Genomic DNA, 18,572 nt, shown 5'->3' on the forward strand with positions numbered 1-18,572 from the left:
AGTGCATTTTTTTCCCATTTTGAAAAACTAGGTCGGGTTGTCTTTTTTGTTGCCATCACGACTTTGTTGCTTGTTTGTCCATCCGTGTTGAAGGTCTCCTATTGCCCATCTGAAGCTGAAATATTCACACAACACATTATTTGGCTTTGTAATTAAATTAGTTTACTCTTAATTTTTGTTACTTGGCACAATTTATCATTAGGGAGTTGAGAGGCTCTCTGTCCGTGCTTCTTGTGTATGTAAGCCAGCGGTCTCGCTCTCTGCCCACGGACTACTTTTGTGAATGACTGAAAAGAGAGCTCACTGCGATGCACAGAGTGAGACCTCTTTCGCCCTGTTTAAAGCGAGAGACGAAGAAAATAAACACACTGACACAGCAATCGATTGACTTATTGACTATCGGCCCAGGCCTAGTCACCATTAAAACCTTTCCCAATGTGCAAGTGGTGTTTTCTATTGACGTACTGGCTGCCTCCACTGTAGCGCACACAAACGTAATGTTTCTTTAACTGACGCCAGGAGGCAAAGGACACAAGGCTCAACCATTCTGATTGGCGAATTGGGCAAGGGGAACCTGTGTCACTTGCAGTTTGGTTATCGCACTAATTAAAACTTAAATTTTGATTTTGATGTTGATTAATTAAATACCATATTTTCCGTACTATAAGGCGCACCTAAAAACCTCAAATTTTCTCAAAGGCTAGCAGTGCGCCTTATAATCTGGTGCGCCTTATATATGGACCAATATTGAGCCACAATAGGCGGTAAAAAATTGATAGATGGAGATTTCGCAACTACAGTAAGCAGTCGCCAACTTCATTTTCCCCCGTAGAAGAAGAAGTGCGTGGTGCATGCTGGGATATATGACTGCGGGAGGCGTGCCGTTTTTGTGTGTTTATGTAAAGACCCCAAAAAGGCTCCTATTAAGAGACACGCTTACGAGGCAGAGTTTAAACTCTGGGCGATCAGTCACACAGTAGAACAAGGGAATAGAGCAGAAGCGAGAGAATTTAACATTGACAGCAGCAACACTGACTCGTTTAATGACGACTTCGACGAGACGGAGCATGTTGGATGCCGTATTCGCTTAACTGTTTGATTCGAACACTGAAGAAGAAAATTTTGAAGGATTTGTGGATGAGGAATAACCTATTAAAGCGAGCTTTAAATGTTTATTTTGTGTGTTGTGTGACATTATCATTTGAGCAACGTTGAGTTATTGATACATGGCTTTGAACTATTTCGAGTGTAACTCTATTGTTATTGCACTAACGTTTGATTTACCGTAACAGTATCAGACTGTGTTTTGTGTATTTATTGAATCGGGGAAAATAATAAAACAGCTGTTTATTCATTTTGGGAGTAAACGGAGTTGTCAGAGCGCTGGTTTGTAATCTATTAATAAAGTTTGACTGACCTGACTGTTTTGTTGAGATTCCCTTTAACGCAGCTCCATCTAAAGGATGCATAACGTAACCCCAGCCTCTACTGTAGCATCTTTTTTATTTTATTTTAATCTTCTATTTTTTTCTCCCATTCCCCCCCCCACTTGTTTACCTGTATCTCACCTTTTTTGTAAGGGGCGCTGGAAGCCAGGACCCGTCAGCCATCCTGTTCTATCTCCCTGTAATGTTTGTCTGCTCTCGAATGGGATTGTGCTGAAAATTTTAATTTTCCTGAAGGAACTCTCCTGACGGAATAAATAAACTAATATCTAATCTAATCTAATCTATTCTATGCGCCTTACAATGGGGTGTGCCTTATATATGACCAAAGTTTTAAAATAGGCCATTCATTTATGGTGCGCCTAATAATCCAGTGCGCCTCATAGTGCGGAAATTACGGTACATATTGGTACTGATACCAAAATGTTGGTATCGGGACAACAAAAGCACAATGTGACTAAATATTATGGTGAGCATGCGTTGGCTGAAATACACACCTGTGTATGTGAGATATATCACGGTGAGGAAGACCACGCCAGCGGCAAGAGAGACACCAAGGAAGAAGAGTGTCTGGAATTCCTGTTTGGTCAATCTATCTCTCAGGTACTGCAGAAAGGCATACGCTTGGAGGAGTGCAAACACACCTGGGGAAAAAAAACAAGACAACACCACACATGAGCAAACACTGTGGGCATTCTGAATAATTAAAAAGACACACCTTCATGAGGATTTAAAATTTTGCAAACCCCTGACAAGTCAGTTTATAATCGTCCCTTTGGCTGTTTTTACATATGTAAAAGATAAACATCATGGGACAGATTTCCAAATTTGTTTGACTGAACCAAGCCATCTGATTAGATGGGCTTGGATCTCGTACACACTCACTTAAGTTGTACTTAATTAATCTCCCTTTACTCAGTCATTGTCAAAGAACTCTTTAAACAGTTTGCTTGGATTGCCTTGCGAATTAATGTTTCACAATGTTTCTCTATGCTTTTGTTATCCTAGCTAAGTGTTAAGCTATTTGGCATGTTGGCTAATTAGCAGCTGAGTTAACGCTTTACTAACTGCTAATCATGTTGTATTGTCAAAGGTTTGACATCTGGTCTAAGGTAACAGACCTGTGTGCAACAATCGGTTTGGTGAATTATTGAGTGAAACAAAACAACACGGTACCAAGACCCTGATGATGCAATCTTGTAGATTTGACATACAAAACCAAATATTTCAAAACCTTTTGAACAACTCCCAATTGTGTGATATCACCCTGCTCTGCAAAACCCACAGTGAAGCCACTGCATGTTTCCCGGAAAGCAGCAATGGTGATGAAAGTATGTGCTTGTGTGCCACCGTCAATAATACTGAAGTCCATGGCTCAGTCACTCAAATATCATCTCCAGTTGTACATCCTAAAAGCTACCACCAGATGTTTGGAGCAGCTGCTACCCATGCAACGTGAAAACATATTTGCTCTCTGAGAGTTAGCAAAAAAGGGAGCCAAAAACTGAAAGTGGCAGATATTATTTCTGGTGGCACATTTTCAAAGACTCTTATGATACAGTTGGTGCAAAAGGCAAAAAACAGATTACTTGTATGCTTGCCGCAATGTTAAAAGGGTGCAGATGATTTTTCAAAAGCTGCTTTGTTAACCACTCAAAAATTATCATCATACCGAAAATACCAACAGACTTCTATATTAAGTGATAAAACTATTTTGCAGCAAAGTAACACACAAACGACTTATTAGAAAGCTTTATAACTGGGAATGTCATTCAATTTCATCTGGGAACGTAATTCAATTATATCTGGAAACTAGGCCAGCAGGAGAGACCAAATTGTGTTTTAGACACGGACCGTTTGTTTCTGAAAAAGAGTACCTGAGACAAGAGTACTGCAGCCTTGCATAAAACGTCCACTTCAATTGCACAATTTGATGGCCCATTGTGTTGCTGATTATTTATCAGAATAGGAAATGTGTCTGCAATACACATGTACTTCTTTCACTTAGTTAACAAAAAAAGAAAAACAAGTTATACAGAAATACATTTACATATGTCTTGAGATATGGAATGATTGTTCTGTTTGAGTGGTCTGAAATTTTGCCCGGGTGTTATTTTTTTTTGTTTAAAGTTTTTATTTTCATAGAATTGCATTTCTGGGGCTGAGGTCGCTGAGGTTGTTAAAAAGCTCCTCGGTGGCAAGGCCCCGGGGGTGGACGAGATCCGCCCGGAGTTCCTTAAGGCTCTGGATGCTCTGGGGCTGTCTTGGTTGACAAGACTCTGCAGCATCGCGTGGACATCGGGGGTGGTACCTCTGGATTGGCAGACCGGGGTGGTGGTTCCTCTCTTTAAGAAGGGGGACCGAGGGTGTGTTCCAACTATCGTGGGATCACACTCCTCAGCCTTCCCGGTAAGGTTTATTCAGGTGTACTGGAGAGGAGGCTACGCCGGATAGTCGAACCTCGGATTCAGGAGGAACAGTGTGGTTTTCGTCCTGGTCGTGGAACTGTGAACCAGCTCTATACTCTCGGCAGGGTTCTTGAGGGTGCATGGGAGTTTGCCCAACCAGTCTACATGTGCTTTGTGGACTTGGAGAAGGCATTCAACTGTGTCCCTCGGGAAGTCCTGTGGGGAGTCTCAGAGAGTATGGGGTATCGGACTGTCTTATTGTGGCGGTCCGCTCCCTGTACGATCAGTGCCAGAGCTTGGTCCGCATTGTCGGCAGTAAGTCGAACACATTTCCAGTGAGGGTAGGACTCCGCCAAGGCTGTCCTTTGTCACCGATTCTGTTCATAACTTTTATGGACAGAATTTCTAGGCGCAGTCTAGGCGTTGAGGGGTTCCGGTTTGGTGACCGCAGAATTAGGTCTCTGCTTTTTGCGGATGATGTGGTCCTGATGGCTTCATCTGACCGGGATCTTCAGCTCTCGCTGGATCGGTTTGCAGCCGAGTGTGAAGCGACCGGAATGAGAATCAGCACCTCCAAGTCCGAGTCCATGGTTCTCGCCCGGAAAAGGGTGGACTGCCATCTCCGGGTTGGGGAGGAGACCCTGCCCCAAGTGGTGGAGTTCAAGTACCTAGGAGTCTTGTTCACGAGTGAGGGAAGAGTGGATCGTGAGATCGACAGGCGGATGGATCGGTGCGGCGTCTTCAGTAATGCGGACGTTGTACCGATCCGTTGTGGTGAAGAAGGAGCTGAGCCGGAAGGCAAAGCTCTCAATTTACCGGTCGATCTACGTTCCCACCCTCACCTATGGTCATGAGCTTTGGGTCATGACCGAAAGGATAAGATCACGGGTACAAGCGGCCGAAATGAGTTTTCTCCGCCGGGTGGCGGGGTTCTCCCTTAGAGATAGGGTGAGAAGCTGCCATCCGGGAGGAGCTCAAAGTAAAGCCGCTGCTCCTTCACATCGAGAGGAGCCAGATGAGGTGGTTCGGGCATCTGGTCAGGATGCCACCCGAACGCCTCCCTAGGGAGGTGTTTAGGGCACGTCCAATCGGTAGGAGGCCACAGGGAAGACCCAGGACACGTTGGGAAGATTATGTCTCCCGGCTGGCCTGGGAACGCCTCGGGATCCCCTGGGAAGAGCTAGACGAAGTGGCTGGGGAAGGGGAAGTCTGGGTTTACCTGCTTAGGCTGTTGCCCCCGCAACCCGACCTCGGATAAGCGGAAGAAGATGGATGGATGGATGGATGCATTGTGTTTTTGATTGCAACATGAGAATAAGAAATAAAAAATAAGTAAACACACTTTCTCCTAAGACCTCTTTTGGCCCCATTGACTCCCATTATAACAGTTATTTTTAACATTTGTAATCATGGTATATTACTCAATTTCCATGAAAAAGTTGTTAAAAAATTTCAAACGTTGAAAGTAAAAAAAAAAAAATATCCATGTATCTGTGTGTGCACGCACGCACGCGGTTGGGACCATGGAATTGTCCAAAATGTTTTGGTATCCTGGAGCATTCAAAGTTCCTTTCCATGGAACTAAGAGGCAGAGCCCAATTCCTGAAAAACAACTCCACACCATAATTCCTCTTCCACCAAATTTCACACTCGGCGCAATGCAGTCCGAAATGTACCGTTCTCCTGGCAACCTCCAAACCCAGACTCGTCCATCAGCTTGCCAGATAGAAAAGCATGATTCATCACTCCAGAGTACAGTGGCGATGTGCACCACTGCATCAAACACTTTGCATTGGACTTGGTGATGTATGGCTTAAATGCAGCTGCTCAGGCATAGAAACCCATTGTATGAAACTCTCTGCGTACTGTACGTGGGCTAATTGGAAGGTCACATGAAGTTTAGAGCTCTGTAGCAACTGGCCGTGCAGAAAGTCAGCGACCTCTTTGCACTGTGCACTTCAGCATCTGCTGACCACTCTCTATGTCAGTTTACGTGGCCTTCCACTTTGTGTCTGAATTTCTGTTATTCTCAAACTCTTCCATTTTCTTACAATAAATCCGACAGTAGACTTTGGAATATTTAGGAGCGAGGAAATATCATGAATGGATTTTTTGCAGAGGTGGCATCCTATGACAGTTCTGCGCTGGAAATCACTAAACTCCTGAGAGCAGCCCCTCTTTTCACAAATGTTTGTAGAAACAGTCTCCATGCCTAAGTGCTTGATTTTATACACCTGAGGGTGGGCCAAGTGATTAGGACACCTGATTCTGATCATTTGGATGGGTGGCCGAATACTTTTGGCAATATTGTGTATTTTTTTTGTTTTTTTTAGCATATCATTTACTAAGCCACCCTCCTTCTGGTAAAATACATCCGGTGTTTCGACCTCTATTTACAATTGGTCACGTTCGAGCTAGCTATTAGAAAATACTCTAAAACGACAAATGATTCGGATCTAACTGCTCGAATTGCCATTTATCCATTTTCTACCGCTTATTCCCTTAAGCGTCGCTGGGGCCGCTGGGGCCTATCTCAGCTACAATCGGGCGGAAGGCAGTGTATACACTGGACAAGTCGTCACCTCATCGCAGGGCAAACACAGATAGACACACAACATTCACACACTAGGGCCAATTTAGTGTTGCCAATCAACCTATCCCCAGGTGCATGTCTTTGGAGGTGGGAGGAAGCCGGAGTACCTGGAGGGAACCCACGCAGTCACGGGGAGGACATGCAAACTCCACACAGAAATATCCCGAGACCGGGATTGAACCCAGGACTACTCAGGACCTTCGTATTGTGAGGCAGTCGCACAAACCCCTCTCCCACCGTGCTGCCCTGCTCGGATTGTATTCATCCAAATATGATTAGTAGCAAAGTAGATAGCCGTCCAAACTGCGATTCAGAAAGTGAACGAAGACAACAACAAGCAAGCTAGCTAGACAGTTCGCTAACTAGAGAGCTAGTTTCGGTCCTGCTGATAGTTTCCCTTGTTCAGCAACTCAGTGTGGCTAGTTTAGGCAAGGGGACTGTGAATACCTGCGGCTAAGGCAAGCTTTCAACAAATTTTGTTGGGATCATATTTATAATTGTTAAAAAAAAAAGCGACAGTGATATTTTTGCGCAAAAATTAATGTTTAAATACGCGGATTTACGCATTTTCACAGACATTTCACATGCCAGAGCTATTAATGTGATTTATTACTAACCTGCTGGCCTATTGATTCTTACCGTCCTTTGACAGGAAAAAATTATACAAGATTTTATTGTTCTCTTTTCAAAAACTAGTATATAAAGTGTGTGAGTGCCTGAAAGTACTGTAAGTTGATTTTTAATGTAAAACTCTGCAGTATATGCTGTACCTCATGCAAGATTATTGTCCAACATTTCCACATAATACATTCACCAATTTGGGCGTGTCTTCTGAATACATTACTATAGTAAATCACAATTTACGGAATCAATGTTTGTATACTAAAAGTCATGAGTGACCGGTCATACCTTAAAATTTAGGAAGCTATCATAAGTCAAAGAACATTGGACTTACCAGCAGCAGCCATGTGCTCGCTAGTCCTGATGGGCTGGAAGCCAACAAAAGGGATCTGCATTGATAGTACAAGTCCAACAATGTAGAATGTGCTGTATGCTTCAGATAGAAACAAAGACAGAAAGAGAAGGCTTTGTAAGATATCAAATTGTCAATAGGTGCCAGAATTATAATTCCAGATAGAGGTTTTTGTGCACTAAAGACTTAAGTACTATGGTCGGTCTATAATTTCAACTGAAGTGTCAAGATCAAGTAATTCACATTCTACAGTGCATCTTACCAATGTAGACTCTTCTGCTGTAGCGCTGCATTAGCAGGAGCACAAACACATGGAGGGGAATCAGGTTGATGATAAACACGTACCCTCCCCATGCCGATACCTGCAACCAACAAGTGCATGCATGTCAGCCAAAAGTGGAAATTTTTACATCTTTCAAAATGAGTATTTATTTCATAAACAGAGCAAAAAAGGTGTCAGGTTTATCTGGGGTATAATTAAAAAATAATCCATCTGATCCATAAAATTTGTTAAGGATGGAAACTAACGTGAAGTTTGAGGAGTGACAGATGCAGTGCTAAAACAATCTTTGAAAGTCCTTGTATATGTCGGTTAGTGGCCAAAGTAATGTATTGACAGATAAAACCCTCCCTGTTAGAGCAGAGGGGTTTATTAGGATGAAAAATATTGACCGAGCGGGACTCTGTATTGCAGGGTAACTTACAATAAGCGATTCTCACAATCATTGGATATATCTGAGTATAGCACAACCAAGGCAGATCTACTAAGCTTGTGCGCCGAAGATTGTGTGACTCTTATCAAAAATAGGCAAAATAGTGAACACAATTAATTTAGCATGTCCGTCTTACTGTATATGAAGAGCATGATTCTGGCAAAAATGTGAATCATGATTTTTTTTTTTGCTTGGAATGGAGATTACAATTATTTCACAAAATGTTTATTGAACTGATGAACTTAAAGAAAACAAAAAAGAACATTCAAATGGTCATTCAAGTAGTGGGCAGCAGGAACTCTTCTCATTGGTATTATTGTTGTTGAGCAAAACAAAAAATGCTGTTACCTTCTTGTGTATACTAGAATTTGTGTGGTATATTGTTGTATTGTACAGGGTTGGGGATTCTGACTTTTTTGTGTGTGCGTTTTGTACAGTTTTATCATACTGTACTTTGCGGTGGCGTTTTAAGGATTTCTGCTGTCTTGTGATGCAAAAACAGTAAAACACTTCAAATGGACGTCATATCTGTGACAGGGAGGCAATTATGGTGCAAAGATGGACGATGGAGAGAGCAACGTTTGTCTGTGTGCTTGCCAATATTTGGCCGTGAAACAATAAAATAAAGTTATTCCACATATTGCCTATACATTAATGCCATTTTATAACTTGTGAATTATTAAGAGGCTTTGTGCTTTATTTTATTCAAGAAGGCAAAAAAATGTATACATACATTTAAAATAAATTTTAATTATAGTATAAACATTTTTTTCTGAAACGTTTTGGATCATATCGTTCTAAAAACATAAGACAGTCTCGGAATCGTATCGGTAACGACATCTATGAAATCGACGTTAAAACAAATCGTTGCACACTTATTAATACATCATATTACTTCATTTTGTTTTCATGTAAAAACCCCTCATTTTTTTTAAGATGTGGCAGCTAATATGTTGCCGTGGCGCACCGCCACAATCATTTATATTACCAGGAAACCCTGCAGTGTCTGCTGGTGTATTGTTTTTCAATGGCTTATGATAAACATCTCCAAATTCCTATATGAAATAATCTCATTTTCTTGCATCTGGTTCATTCCAGCACAATATGGTAGAACTTGCCCGTGTTTTTGGCACAAGCGGGGTGTCTCCCAGAGCGCTCCTTCAGCATGCTAAAATAAAAAGTAGGTTCTCTTGTCTAGATTAGGGTTATAACAACTAATCAACTAAATCGATCAAAATCGATTCTAAAAATAGTTGGCGATTAATTTAGTCATCGATTCGTTGGATCTATGCTATGCGCATGCGCTGCAGCTACGTCTCATGAGCGGGGGCAGTAAGCCAGCCAATGATGTGTCATGTGCAGCTCACGTGACCACACCGTCTCCTTTGCCTGGAAACATTTGAAAAATGGCGGAGAGAAACAGTACAAATAGTTCACCGGAGAAACATCTTGAGTTGGAGAAAAGAGTACGGCCTAAGTCGTCAAATGTTTGGGAACACTTTACTTTAAAGACTTCAAAGAAGACAGTTTCCTGCAAAATGTGCAGCATGGACCTCGCGTGGCACGGAAGAGCAACATTGCTTCGGGAGCAATGGATGAAGGGAACTCACGGTACGTAACTTTTTAAGTCCATAGTCCGAGTATATTGATCAGTTGTGTCAGTCTTTGTGTGTTTTTAATCTTTTGTTAACGAGGAGATTTTTTTTAAGGAAGCGCAGCAGCAACTGTTGTGTATTAACTTTCAGAGGGTTAGGAACTTTTTGGATAGTGCAGTGACTTAATTTTCTGTGTTGTTATGAGTGGCAGCAGGCATTCATGAGTACAGCACGCCAGCTCTTTTTTTTTTTTAAGTAAAGTTTACGTTATCCCTTTGTTGCAACGCGGGTCTGATAATGTTTCTCCGGCACATTTGACTCCGTTTTGAGAGAGAAAACGCACGGTTACCAATTTCGAAATAAACGTAACTGACAGAAATATCTCAGGTTGGTTTCATAATGGATCGATGTAGCCGGGCACCATAAAGCCATATAAATCTATTAAAATTTGAGTGACACTTTAGTATAACTAAACGTTATGAACGTACTGGAATATTTCATGCTATTATTCAGAGGTAACCTAAACTGAATCCTTTATTATTCGCAACAGAAATGTGTATTATATCTGATCCAGTTCTGATCTGATGAGTTACATTTCTGTATTATTGTTGTATTCTGCAACTCCAATGTCCATTTATTTAATTTAGGTGTTTTTTAAATGTGGTGGCGTATTTGTCTTTTACGTCAGAAATTATTAATAAAATCAACTGGGTATGTATTTAGTTACATGTAAATGATGCTACTATGTATGTTCATAATATGCTTTCTTTCATTTCAGAAAGAAACAAGCCAGAATTAGAGACTTGGTACAAAGGAAGGTCTGCACACCACAGCAAGCGCCTGCATTGACTGATGCTATCCTGAATATGTTGGCAACTGACATGAGGCCACTGTCAATGGTGGAGGATGAAGGTTTTAGACAAATGATTCATGTGCTCAACCCTGGTTACACTCTTCCCTCAAAGACCCATTTCAGGGTTTTCCCACACAGACTGCATATAAGGTACTAATACAGGTGCACGCGCATGCATACATACATATACGTATTAACATATACACATATGTATACGTATATATACATACATAAACATATATATACATACAGTCATGGCCAAAAACATTGGCACCCCTGCATTTCTGTCAGATAATGCACCACTTCTCCCAGAAAATTCTTGAAATTAGAAATGCTTTGGTATTCACGTTTATTCTTTTTTGTTTGCGTTGTGATTTTCAAAGTAATCTTTGGGTCGTTGTCCTGCTGAAGGACGACCCATAACCTCTGATGGAGACCCACCTTTCTGACATTTGCCCTACATTATGCCCTAACATTATTTTATTATCCTCAGATTTCATGATGCCATGCACACAGACAAGGCATCCGGTACCAGAAGCAGCAGCAGCTATGCTAACATTAACTTGCACCAACAAGTCATCCAGGAAAAAAATACATAAACTGAGGGACTTGCGAGCTTTACTACCTGATTCATGAAGATACAGTAATAGAAGCCATCACAACTTTTTAATATCATCAATAAAAAAAAAAATGTTTTTAGGAAATTGGCCATGATACCCAGCCCTGAATTTATTTGCTTTTGACCATGGTTTACTTCATTAGTTGCCCACCCTGATTATGTCAGCCATGATGGGACAAACCTCCAAATTGTTCGGGCCTCAAATAACATATTAGCCAATTGTGTCAATGTTTGTGTGAATTATACTTACCATGTAAAAATAGCACAGACAACAACCAATAGTCCAACAAACTGATCCTGTCTTCACAGACTTCACCTGAGGAAAGAAGAAAAGTGTTAGTCAGGAGGAAAAAAAGGAACCAAACCATGAAGTAGCACTGTGATGAGAATCATAATGACATGGGTCCTCCTTCAATTACGGCGGAAAAACAGCTGCTTTCTTTTGCTGACATTCTCCGGTACTCTCATCATAACCTCTTTGAGTATTCTACTTCAACTAATATGTACATGTACTTTACGTTCAATCTTTAATTTATAGTTATTCTAAATACAAATATGTAATGCATTTATGCATGGCCAAAACAATTTAACTTATGAAATAAAAAAAGAAAAGAAAATAACATATTTACAATCAGACAGTATTCACGCAGAGGTAGGTACACAATGTTCTTTATTGAGCAGTAACTTATGCATTCTAGTGTTATTGTAACTACCTGTTGAGAACTACCTTTCCATCATTTGTAACTGAGCTACTGTGTGAAAGAATTTCCCTTGTGGATCAATTAAGTTTGTCTAAGTCTATTTCTATTAAAAAGTGCAATTTTGATATGCAGATTGACCAGTGGAGTGAGCGGACCTCATCTGCCCAAAAAGTGCCTCATTCAAAAATTAAGTCATCTGCACAGAATAATACCTTTTTTTACATGAGAAACTGCAGGTACCTGATAATCATTAACACTTAGATAAGTATCTGTACATTCAGACTAGCTGCTTTTGTCTTTTTACACTGCTTAGCAATAACGACAAGGTCAACATGTGGACATAACTGTATAGTAATAATATTTCCCTTTTCCAAACATGGCTTTTTGGAATTTGAAACGATTGTGATGTATTTTGCCAGAGTTCCGTCAGCAAATATCTCCATATATGGTAAAGGTTTACTTGAAGAACATTGTGTGAATCCACCATTACTATTCAGTTGTAGTCCAAAATTGGAGTGAATAAGTTCCTTATTTTTCCTCTGTTCTCTTCCGTGATGTTGATAGGTTATTAACTAAGTTAGTCCCCGGGACCCACTGATAGCAATTTTGTTGGGTCCCAGGGAAATCCAATAGGTCCCAAATAAAGTTTTATCTATCTTTCTATTTGTTGTATTATTCCATATCTGAAATTGTAGCATTAAATTCATTTGATGGTGGTATGGTATATGGTTATAATTAACAGATTAATTCATTTATGTTCCAAATGTGTCTGAAATTAATCACAATCCTACATTTTGCGTTCCCCTTCTCTTGCTTGCACGACAAAAATGTGATCTTGTATGTAGTAAGCAACATGTATACGCAGACGGCGTCAGAACATAACTAAATGTTGACCAATAATAAGAGTATTCATCAATACCGCCATCACAGAATGTTTTTTTTTTCTTTTTTTCTTATTTAATTCCAGTGCAGCAGTGGTAGCACATCCCTGAAATGTTAAAACACCACCGACAGGCGCAGCATCCAGTAATGGAAACTTGGGTTTATTTACTATGAAGAAAATAAACCCATGTTTACATATACATATACACAGTAGCATGTTGTGATACTGTGTACAAGTGATCATGTCTGCGCTGGGCAGATGCACAAAAGACTGAAACGGTGATTGGTCTGCTGACAACATTGGTCTGCTGACAACATGGTTAATTTTGTTAGTTACTTGGCCTACATCTAATGAATATTTTGATAGTTGACTAAAAACTGACTATTAACGTTTAGTCGATTAATGAGATTATGAAGATACACTTATAGTAGCCCTAATTTAGCCATTGGCTTTTGATTTCAGCTTGAGATATATTTATTCAATTAGGCACAAAAGAAAGGACTACTTCACTATGAAATATTTATTTATACTGCTCATTAGGAAAAAATAAGTATTACATTTGTTTCTATTTAAAAGCGAGGGCAAGCAAAATGCTGATAAAAACCAATATTTTTTACATAAACAAAAGGCCAGTCAAAACAGCGGCAATTACAATAAGACACCAAATCCTAGCTTCAATATAAAAGAGCATTAAGTGCTGTTAAGAAAGTTTAGCACAGGTATATAGACACAGTTGAGTTAAAAATATATCTAAATGTACTTCTCATACAACTTTGTCTCTCTGTTGTTAACTCACTAGCTAATAATCTTACGGAGGAGAGACAAGCCTCTGCTTTAAATGCTCTTGCGTCAGCTGTACATCTATGAAAAGCCAGGTCCGCTTTGCAAAGTTATTCATGACGTGCTTAGTTTTCACTCGCTGTATTTTTGTAGAGGCTAGAGCTATTTGTCTCTTTGGTTGCTCAGTGGTCACCAGTAATGCTGACCCACCCATGGCCTGGAAAAACACGACTATTAATGCCAAATGAAGATATTTTAAATGTTACCACATTTTTGTCAACAACGTCAATGTACGGTTGCACTTAAACTAAGTTACTGTGATTTCAAACACAAGTTGTTGTTCACAATGTATGTTTTTTTGGGGGAAAATGAGGTGCATCAATAGTGCGTGGACTGTGTCCTTTCAAATTTGGAATGTGTCAGGGACGAAGGACGCGTACCATGCAACATCAACGCCTTGTTGTGGGGAAGACTGGTTCGTACAAGCACACTAAAATTATCCGCTGTTGCCATTTCTAATACAAAGTAGCACATAGTTCTAACCTTTGTATCTGTCAGTAGATGTCATATGGAAGAGCTAAAAACTACAGCATGGCTGACAAGTTTGAGACTCAGACAAAGCGGGCTCGGCCTGGACGAGGCGTAAATAATACCGCTCAAAAAATGGCGCATCCTGAAGAAATAGTCAAAGAGGCTTGAAGATGTTTTGTAGAAAAAAATCTATGCAGAATTTTGACCAAAGTACCACTAATACATGTTACGTAGTGTGAATGATAGGTTCTCACTTCTCTGTGAAGTGCTTTGAAAGTATAGGAAAACGTTATAAAAATATAAACCATTATTATTATTATTATTATTATTGTTATTACTATTATAAGAAGTGTTTAAATGTGCTCTGCCTGGGTTTGAGACTAGACCTGGCCCACAAGTGGGAATCATTGGCTAACCCTACAAGGGACTTCTTACAGTAGCAACAGTAAAACAGCCTTCTTACATCTCCGTAATGTGTCCACCACCAATGTTGAGATCCTTATTCATGCGTTCGTTATGTCTCGTCGGATGTCCCTATGTCTAGCATTAAAAGATTACAGCTGGTACAAAATGCGGCTGCTAGACTTTTGACAAACCCAATAAAGTTTGATTATATAAACACCTATACTGGTTTACCTGCACTGGCTTCCTGTGCACTTAAGATGTGATATTAAGGTTTTATTATTATATGATAAAATACTAAACGGTCGGGCTTCATTTTATTTTGCTGATAGTATGTGCCAGAAACATGCGTTCTAAGAACTCTGGCTTATTAAGCCAGAGTTCTTAGAGATAAGACTCCAAAAAGTCTGTGGGCTCTATTTTCTATTCAGGATCCAGTACTTTGAAATGCCCGACCTGTAACAGTTAGAGATGCTACCTCAGTAGAAGCATTTAATTACCATCCTAAAACTCATTTATGTACCTTAGCCTTTAAATAGGCCACTTTTTAGACCAGTTGATATGCCGTCTCTCTTTTCTGCTCTGCCCGAGAGGTTATCAGGTGGCCACAGATTAGTTTCCTTCGAAGGAGTCGGTAGCTGTTCCAAGTTGGGACCCGGGATGGATCACTGCTCTATGCGTCAGTTGGTGACGTCTCAGCGCTGTTGGCTCATCTACATAGAACAGGATGCACTGCTGTCCTCACTATGAACTGGACTCTCACATTATTAACTCTATCCACTTGGCATCCATTTTACCGCTCACTCAAAGGGGGTCCCCCACATCATCATAGGTTCACCATATCGTTCCCATTGGGTTGAAGCTTTTTCTTGCCCTGATGTGGGATCCGAGCTGAGGACGTCATTGTGGCTTGTGCAGCCTTTTGAGACATTTGTGTTTCAGAGCTATTTAATTAAACTTTGATTGAGTGACTTTGAAATTCAAAATACTATGTTAAAATGTACAAGGAATACAAGCTTATTGCCTTGAAAGAGTAAATTGTGATTGATGTATTTTTTTTATCAGTGGTTAATTTGTTCTCAAAGTAATGTTGACAATATTGTTTTTCTTAAATAATTTGTCGGTCAAGATATCGTAATAGTTGTTAACAGCCTAGGCCTCTGTGAGTGTATACAATTACAGACTAGAGGCGTGTTTTGACACGGTACGGTTGAACTGAACGGGTCATTAGGAGACACAATGGAGCTGGATACATCTAATGCCGAGCTATGACAATTAACAAGCATTTGTGAGAACAAATGTGGAAGGCCTCAAAGACCAATAATGAGCTTGACAAAAAAAAAGTGTTAAAAAAGATGAGTAAAAAAACATAAAAACATACAAAGAGCAAATCAAAGCCATGAACAAAGACAAAGCCAATTAAAGGAGATGAAAGGATAGAAAGACGGAGAGTTGGAAATGAAAGACACCTTTGGGTAAATAAAACTAATAATTAGAAGCAGTGTTACATGACCAGGAGGTTTGTTTTTCAGACCACTTGGCAAATAGAACACAGCACAGTCGTGAGTGGATGAGTAATCAATCTGGATGGCCCATCACTTCCAGAGACGGTCCGATCACCAATTAGTGAGTTTAAATAAAACAAGAACAGATCCAACCATGTGAGGCAGAAATATGCTTATTTAAAGAGCTTCTTTATTTATTGCATGTACTGTTTGCAACAGAAGTGTAGGTTTCCTGATATATTTTTTTCTTTCTTTCTGTAGAACAGAGTGATGCCATACTTGGAAATACATCAGAATAAAGAAAAGATACGGAGTTCCTTAAAACAAGACAAGACTTAAACATTAACTTTAGGTAAGGGCAAGTTGTCAGAGTTGGGACAATTTTACAGGCTCTTGACTGGTAGGGTTTCTATTTCCATGGGAAGGAGAATTGTGTATTTAGGTGGAGTTTTTTTTGCTTTAAAACTGTAAGATTTGTACTTACTATGCACAAGCTATTTGATTGTAATTTGCTTTTGAATTTTAGTTTTCATTAATGAATTTGGAGGTGTTGAAATCACCATGTACAATTTTTAGGTTTATCAGTAGTATTTCAATAGCAAAGCCAAAATATATTAGCATCAAGCTAGCACATATTTGGAAAAGTGGAGCCTTTTTTAATTGCGTCGGAGCGTTTTTTGAGTCAATTTTTTTGTTGGCATCTATCATTTCAGGATTATCTACAGGTAGTTTGGCAGAATCACTCTCAGTGCTGCTGGAGTGATTGCCAAGTGCCGACATCATGCGCAATCCAGGTACCGTGACTAGGAAATTTTACATGATTTGGTCTGTGCCAAAAAATTACTGGATTCAGTACCTATCCCTAGTTGCATAGTGTGCACATCCAAACAAATTATTAAGCTACAGTGACACGTTAAGCATTAACAACACTACCCTTCCCACCTCAACCGCCATTGCTTGCTTGAGACGTGAAGAGTAATGTTTGCTCAGAGGCAACCAGCCCGCGTGCCAAGCAGCAGCAGACGGTAACAGCAACTGTGCACCGAGGGACACCGGATCAATCCACCCCTCAAAGACATGCCAAAGTAATGGATACAATAACGTTTTATTTGGCCAAATAAATTAGCTGCATTGTTTTATAGTCGCAGAGTTTAAAGCGTAGGAAAAAAGTATTGGCTTATAGTCAGGAATTTACGGTAAATATAATGTATTCAGAATGTACAATAATATAAACTATACGAACAATATAATAATGATTTACAATATATCAAAAATACACAAATCAATGTATAAGAGAATCATAGCCCCTAAATCGTAATAAGAGTCGTGAGGTGCCCAAACATTTTCATTTTTAAATGTAGTTGACTGCAAACAGTAGCTGATTTACGGTACTGTGCAGGTCAACATTATACAAATAAAACATTTTCCACAACCTAGAAGTGTCTCTAGAACAATAAAATGTAAATTGAAGATGAACATCAACCTAATTAGGTGGAGTGCTACAGTCTCTGCTCTTGTAATGAGGCAAGTATAAGTATTTAGGAAAGGAAAAGTAACGAAACAGTGATTAAGTCAGGAAAACCCAATTAATTTTTCCTTTGGTATTTGAGCTCAGTTGCAGCATTTTTCAGCATATGTACATGTTTTTAGAGGAAAAACAAATGTAGTTATAATATTGAAAGGCTATGGAATTTGAAGTTATATGCTTTATAGTGTTTCATAGTACCCATTAAACCATATGTAGTTGTATTTAAAAAAAACGCAAACTATGTCTAAACATCACGAAAGGCCACAAATTCAGTTGGCTATTTTTTAATATTCCGCTCCAGATATCTTCCGCAATTTCCATTGATTCTACGTCACGATAGGAACAGTTTTGCACTTTGACCATATTTTCAGATCAGTCATACTGGAAATATGCAAAAAATGGAAAGCGATGTGCTGCCAAAACAATACATCTGGAAACCACCAAAAATTCTCCATTTACATGTCGTGAAGTGAAAATTAATCAAATGTGAGTGATATTATTATACGCGTCAACGCAGAGCGCCTATTTTAGCGGAGCATTAATAGCAGTGAGCTAATGCTATTTTACGCTGCTAGACTTGACACACTAAAGCCATCAGCTGTTTCTGCTTTGTCTCAAACTTGATAAAACTAATTCTAAAATTATAATTCATGGACCGAGAGGCTGGTCCTCGTTCACATCCCCTGAGATGGTGAAAAAGACGCTGGTTTCTGCAACTTTTTTTTACCCTTAGTGCGGATTGAGATTGGTTCTTCATCCAAGCGGGATTATGTGAGCGCTCTGTCAGTCGGCATCCCAGCAAGTGTTGCCATTTTACAGTAAGTGTTTGTTTTATTATGGTTTACCATGGTTAGTTTGTATGTTTAGCACCTAGCAATGCTGTGGATGCTATATTGTTACAAAAAAGCTGCATCCGCTTGGCACTCGGCTTCTAAAGGTTAATACTCATCCTCTGAATTCGGGCTCACAAATATATGGTAATTTTCCCAAAGTAAACTTTGTTGGCTCTCTCAATATCTTCTTGACCAGCACTGTTATTGATG

The 18,572-nt window shown here is 39.8% G+C and overlaps 1 protein-coding gene across 2 annotated transcripts in view; it reads right to left on the minus strand.

Annotated features, from left to right (window-relative positions):
- Positions 1-18,572, minus strand: part of stt3b (STT3 oligosaccharyltransferase complex catalytic subunit B) — a 106,584-nt gene that overhangs the window by 41,722 nt on the left and 46,290 nt on the right. For both annotated transcript variants that reach the window (XM_061882121.1, XM_061882122.1), the window contains exons 4-7: positions 11,450-11,515; positions 7,682-7,781; positions 7,402-7,500; positions 1,943-2,089 (exon numbers count right to left, since the gene is read on the minus strand). In XM_061882121.1, the coding sequence (XP_061738105.1) occupies positions 1,943-2,089; positions 7,402-7,500; positions 7,682-7,781; positions 11,450-11,515 (412 nt within the window). The remainder of the gene's footprint in view (positions 1-1,942; positions 2,090-7,401; positions 7,501-7,681; positions 7,782-11,449; positions 11,516-18,572) is intronic.

The sequence above is a fragment of the Nerophis ophidion genome, linkage group LG21, assembly GCF_033978795.1.
Source record: "Nerophis ophidion isolate RoL-2023_Sa linkage group LG21, RoL_Noph_v1.0, whole genome shotgun sequence".
Taxonomy (NCBI): domain Eukaryota; kingdom Metazoa; phylum Chordata; class Actinopteri; order Syngnathiformes; family Syngnathidae; genus Nerophis; species Nerophis ophidion.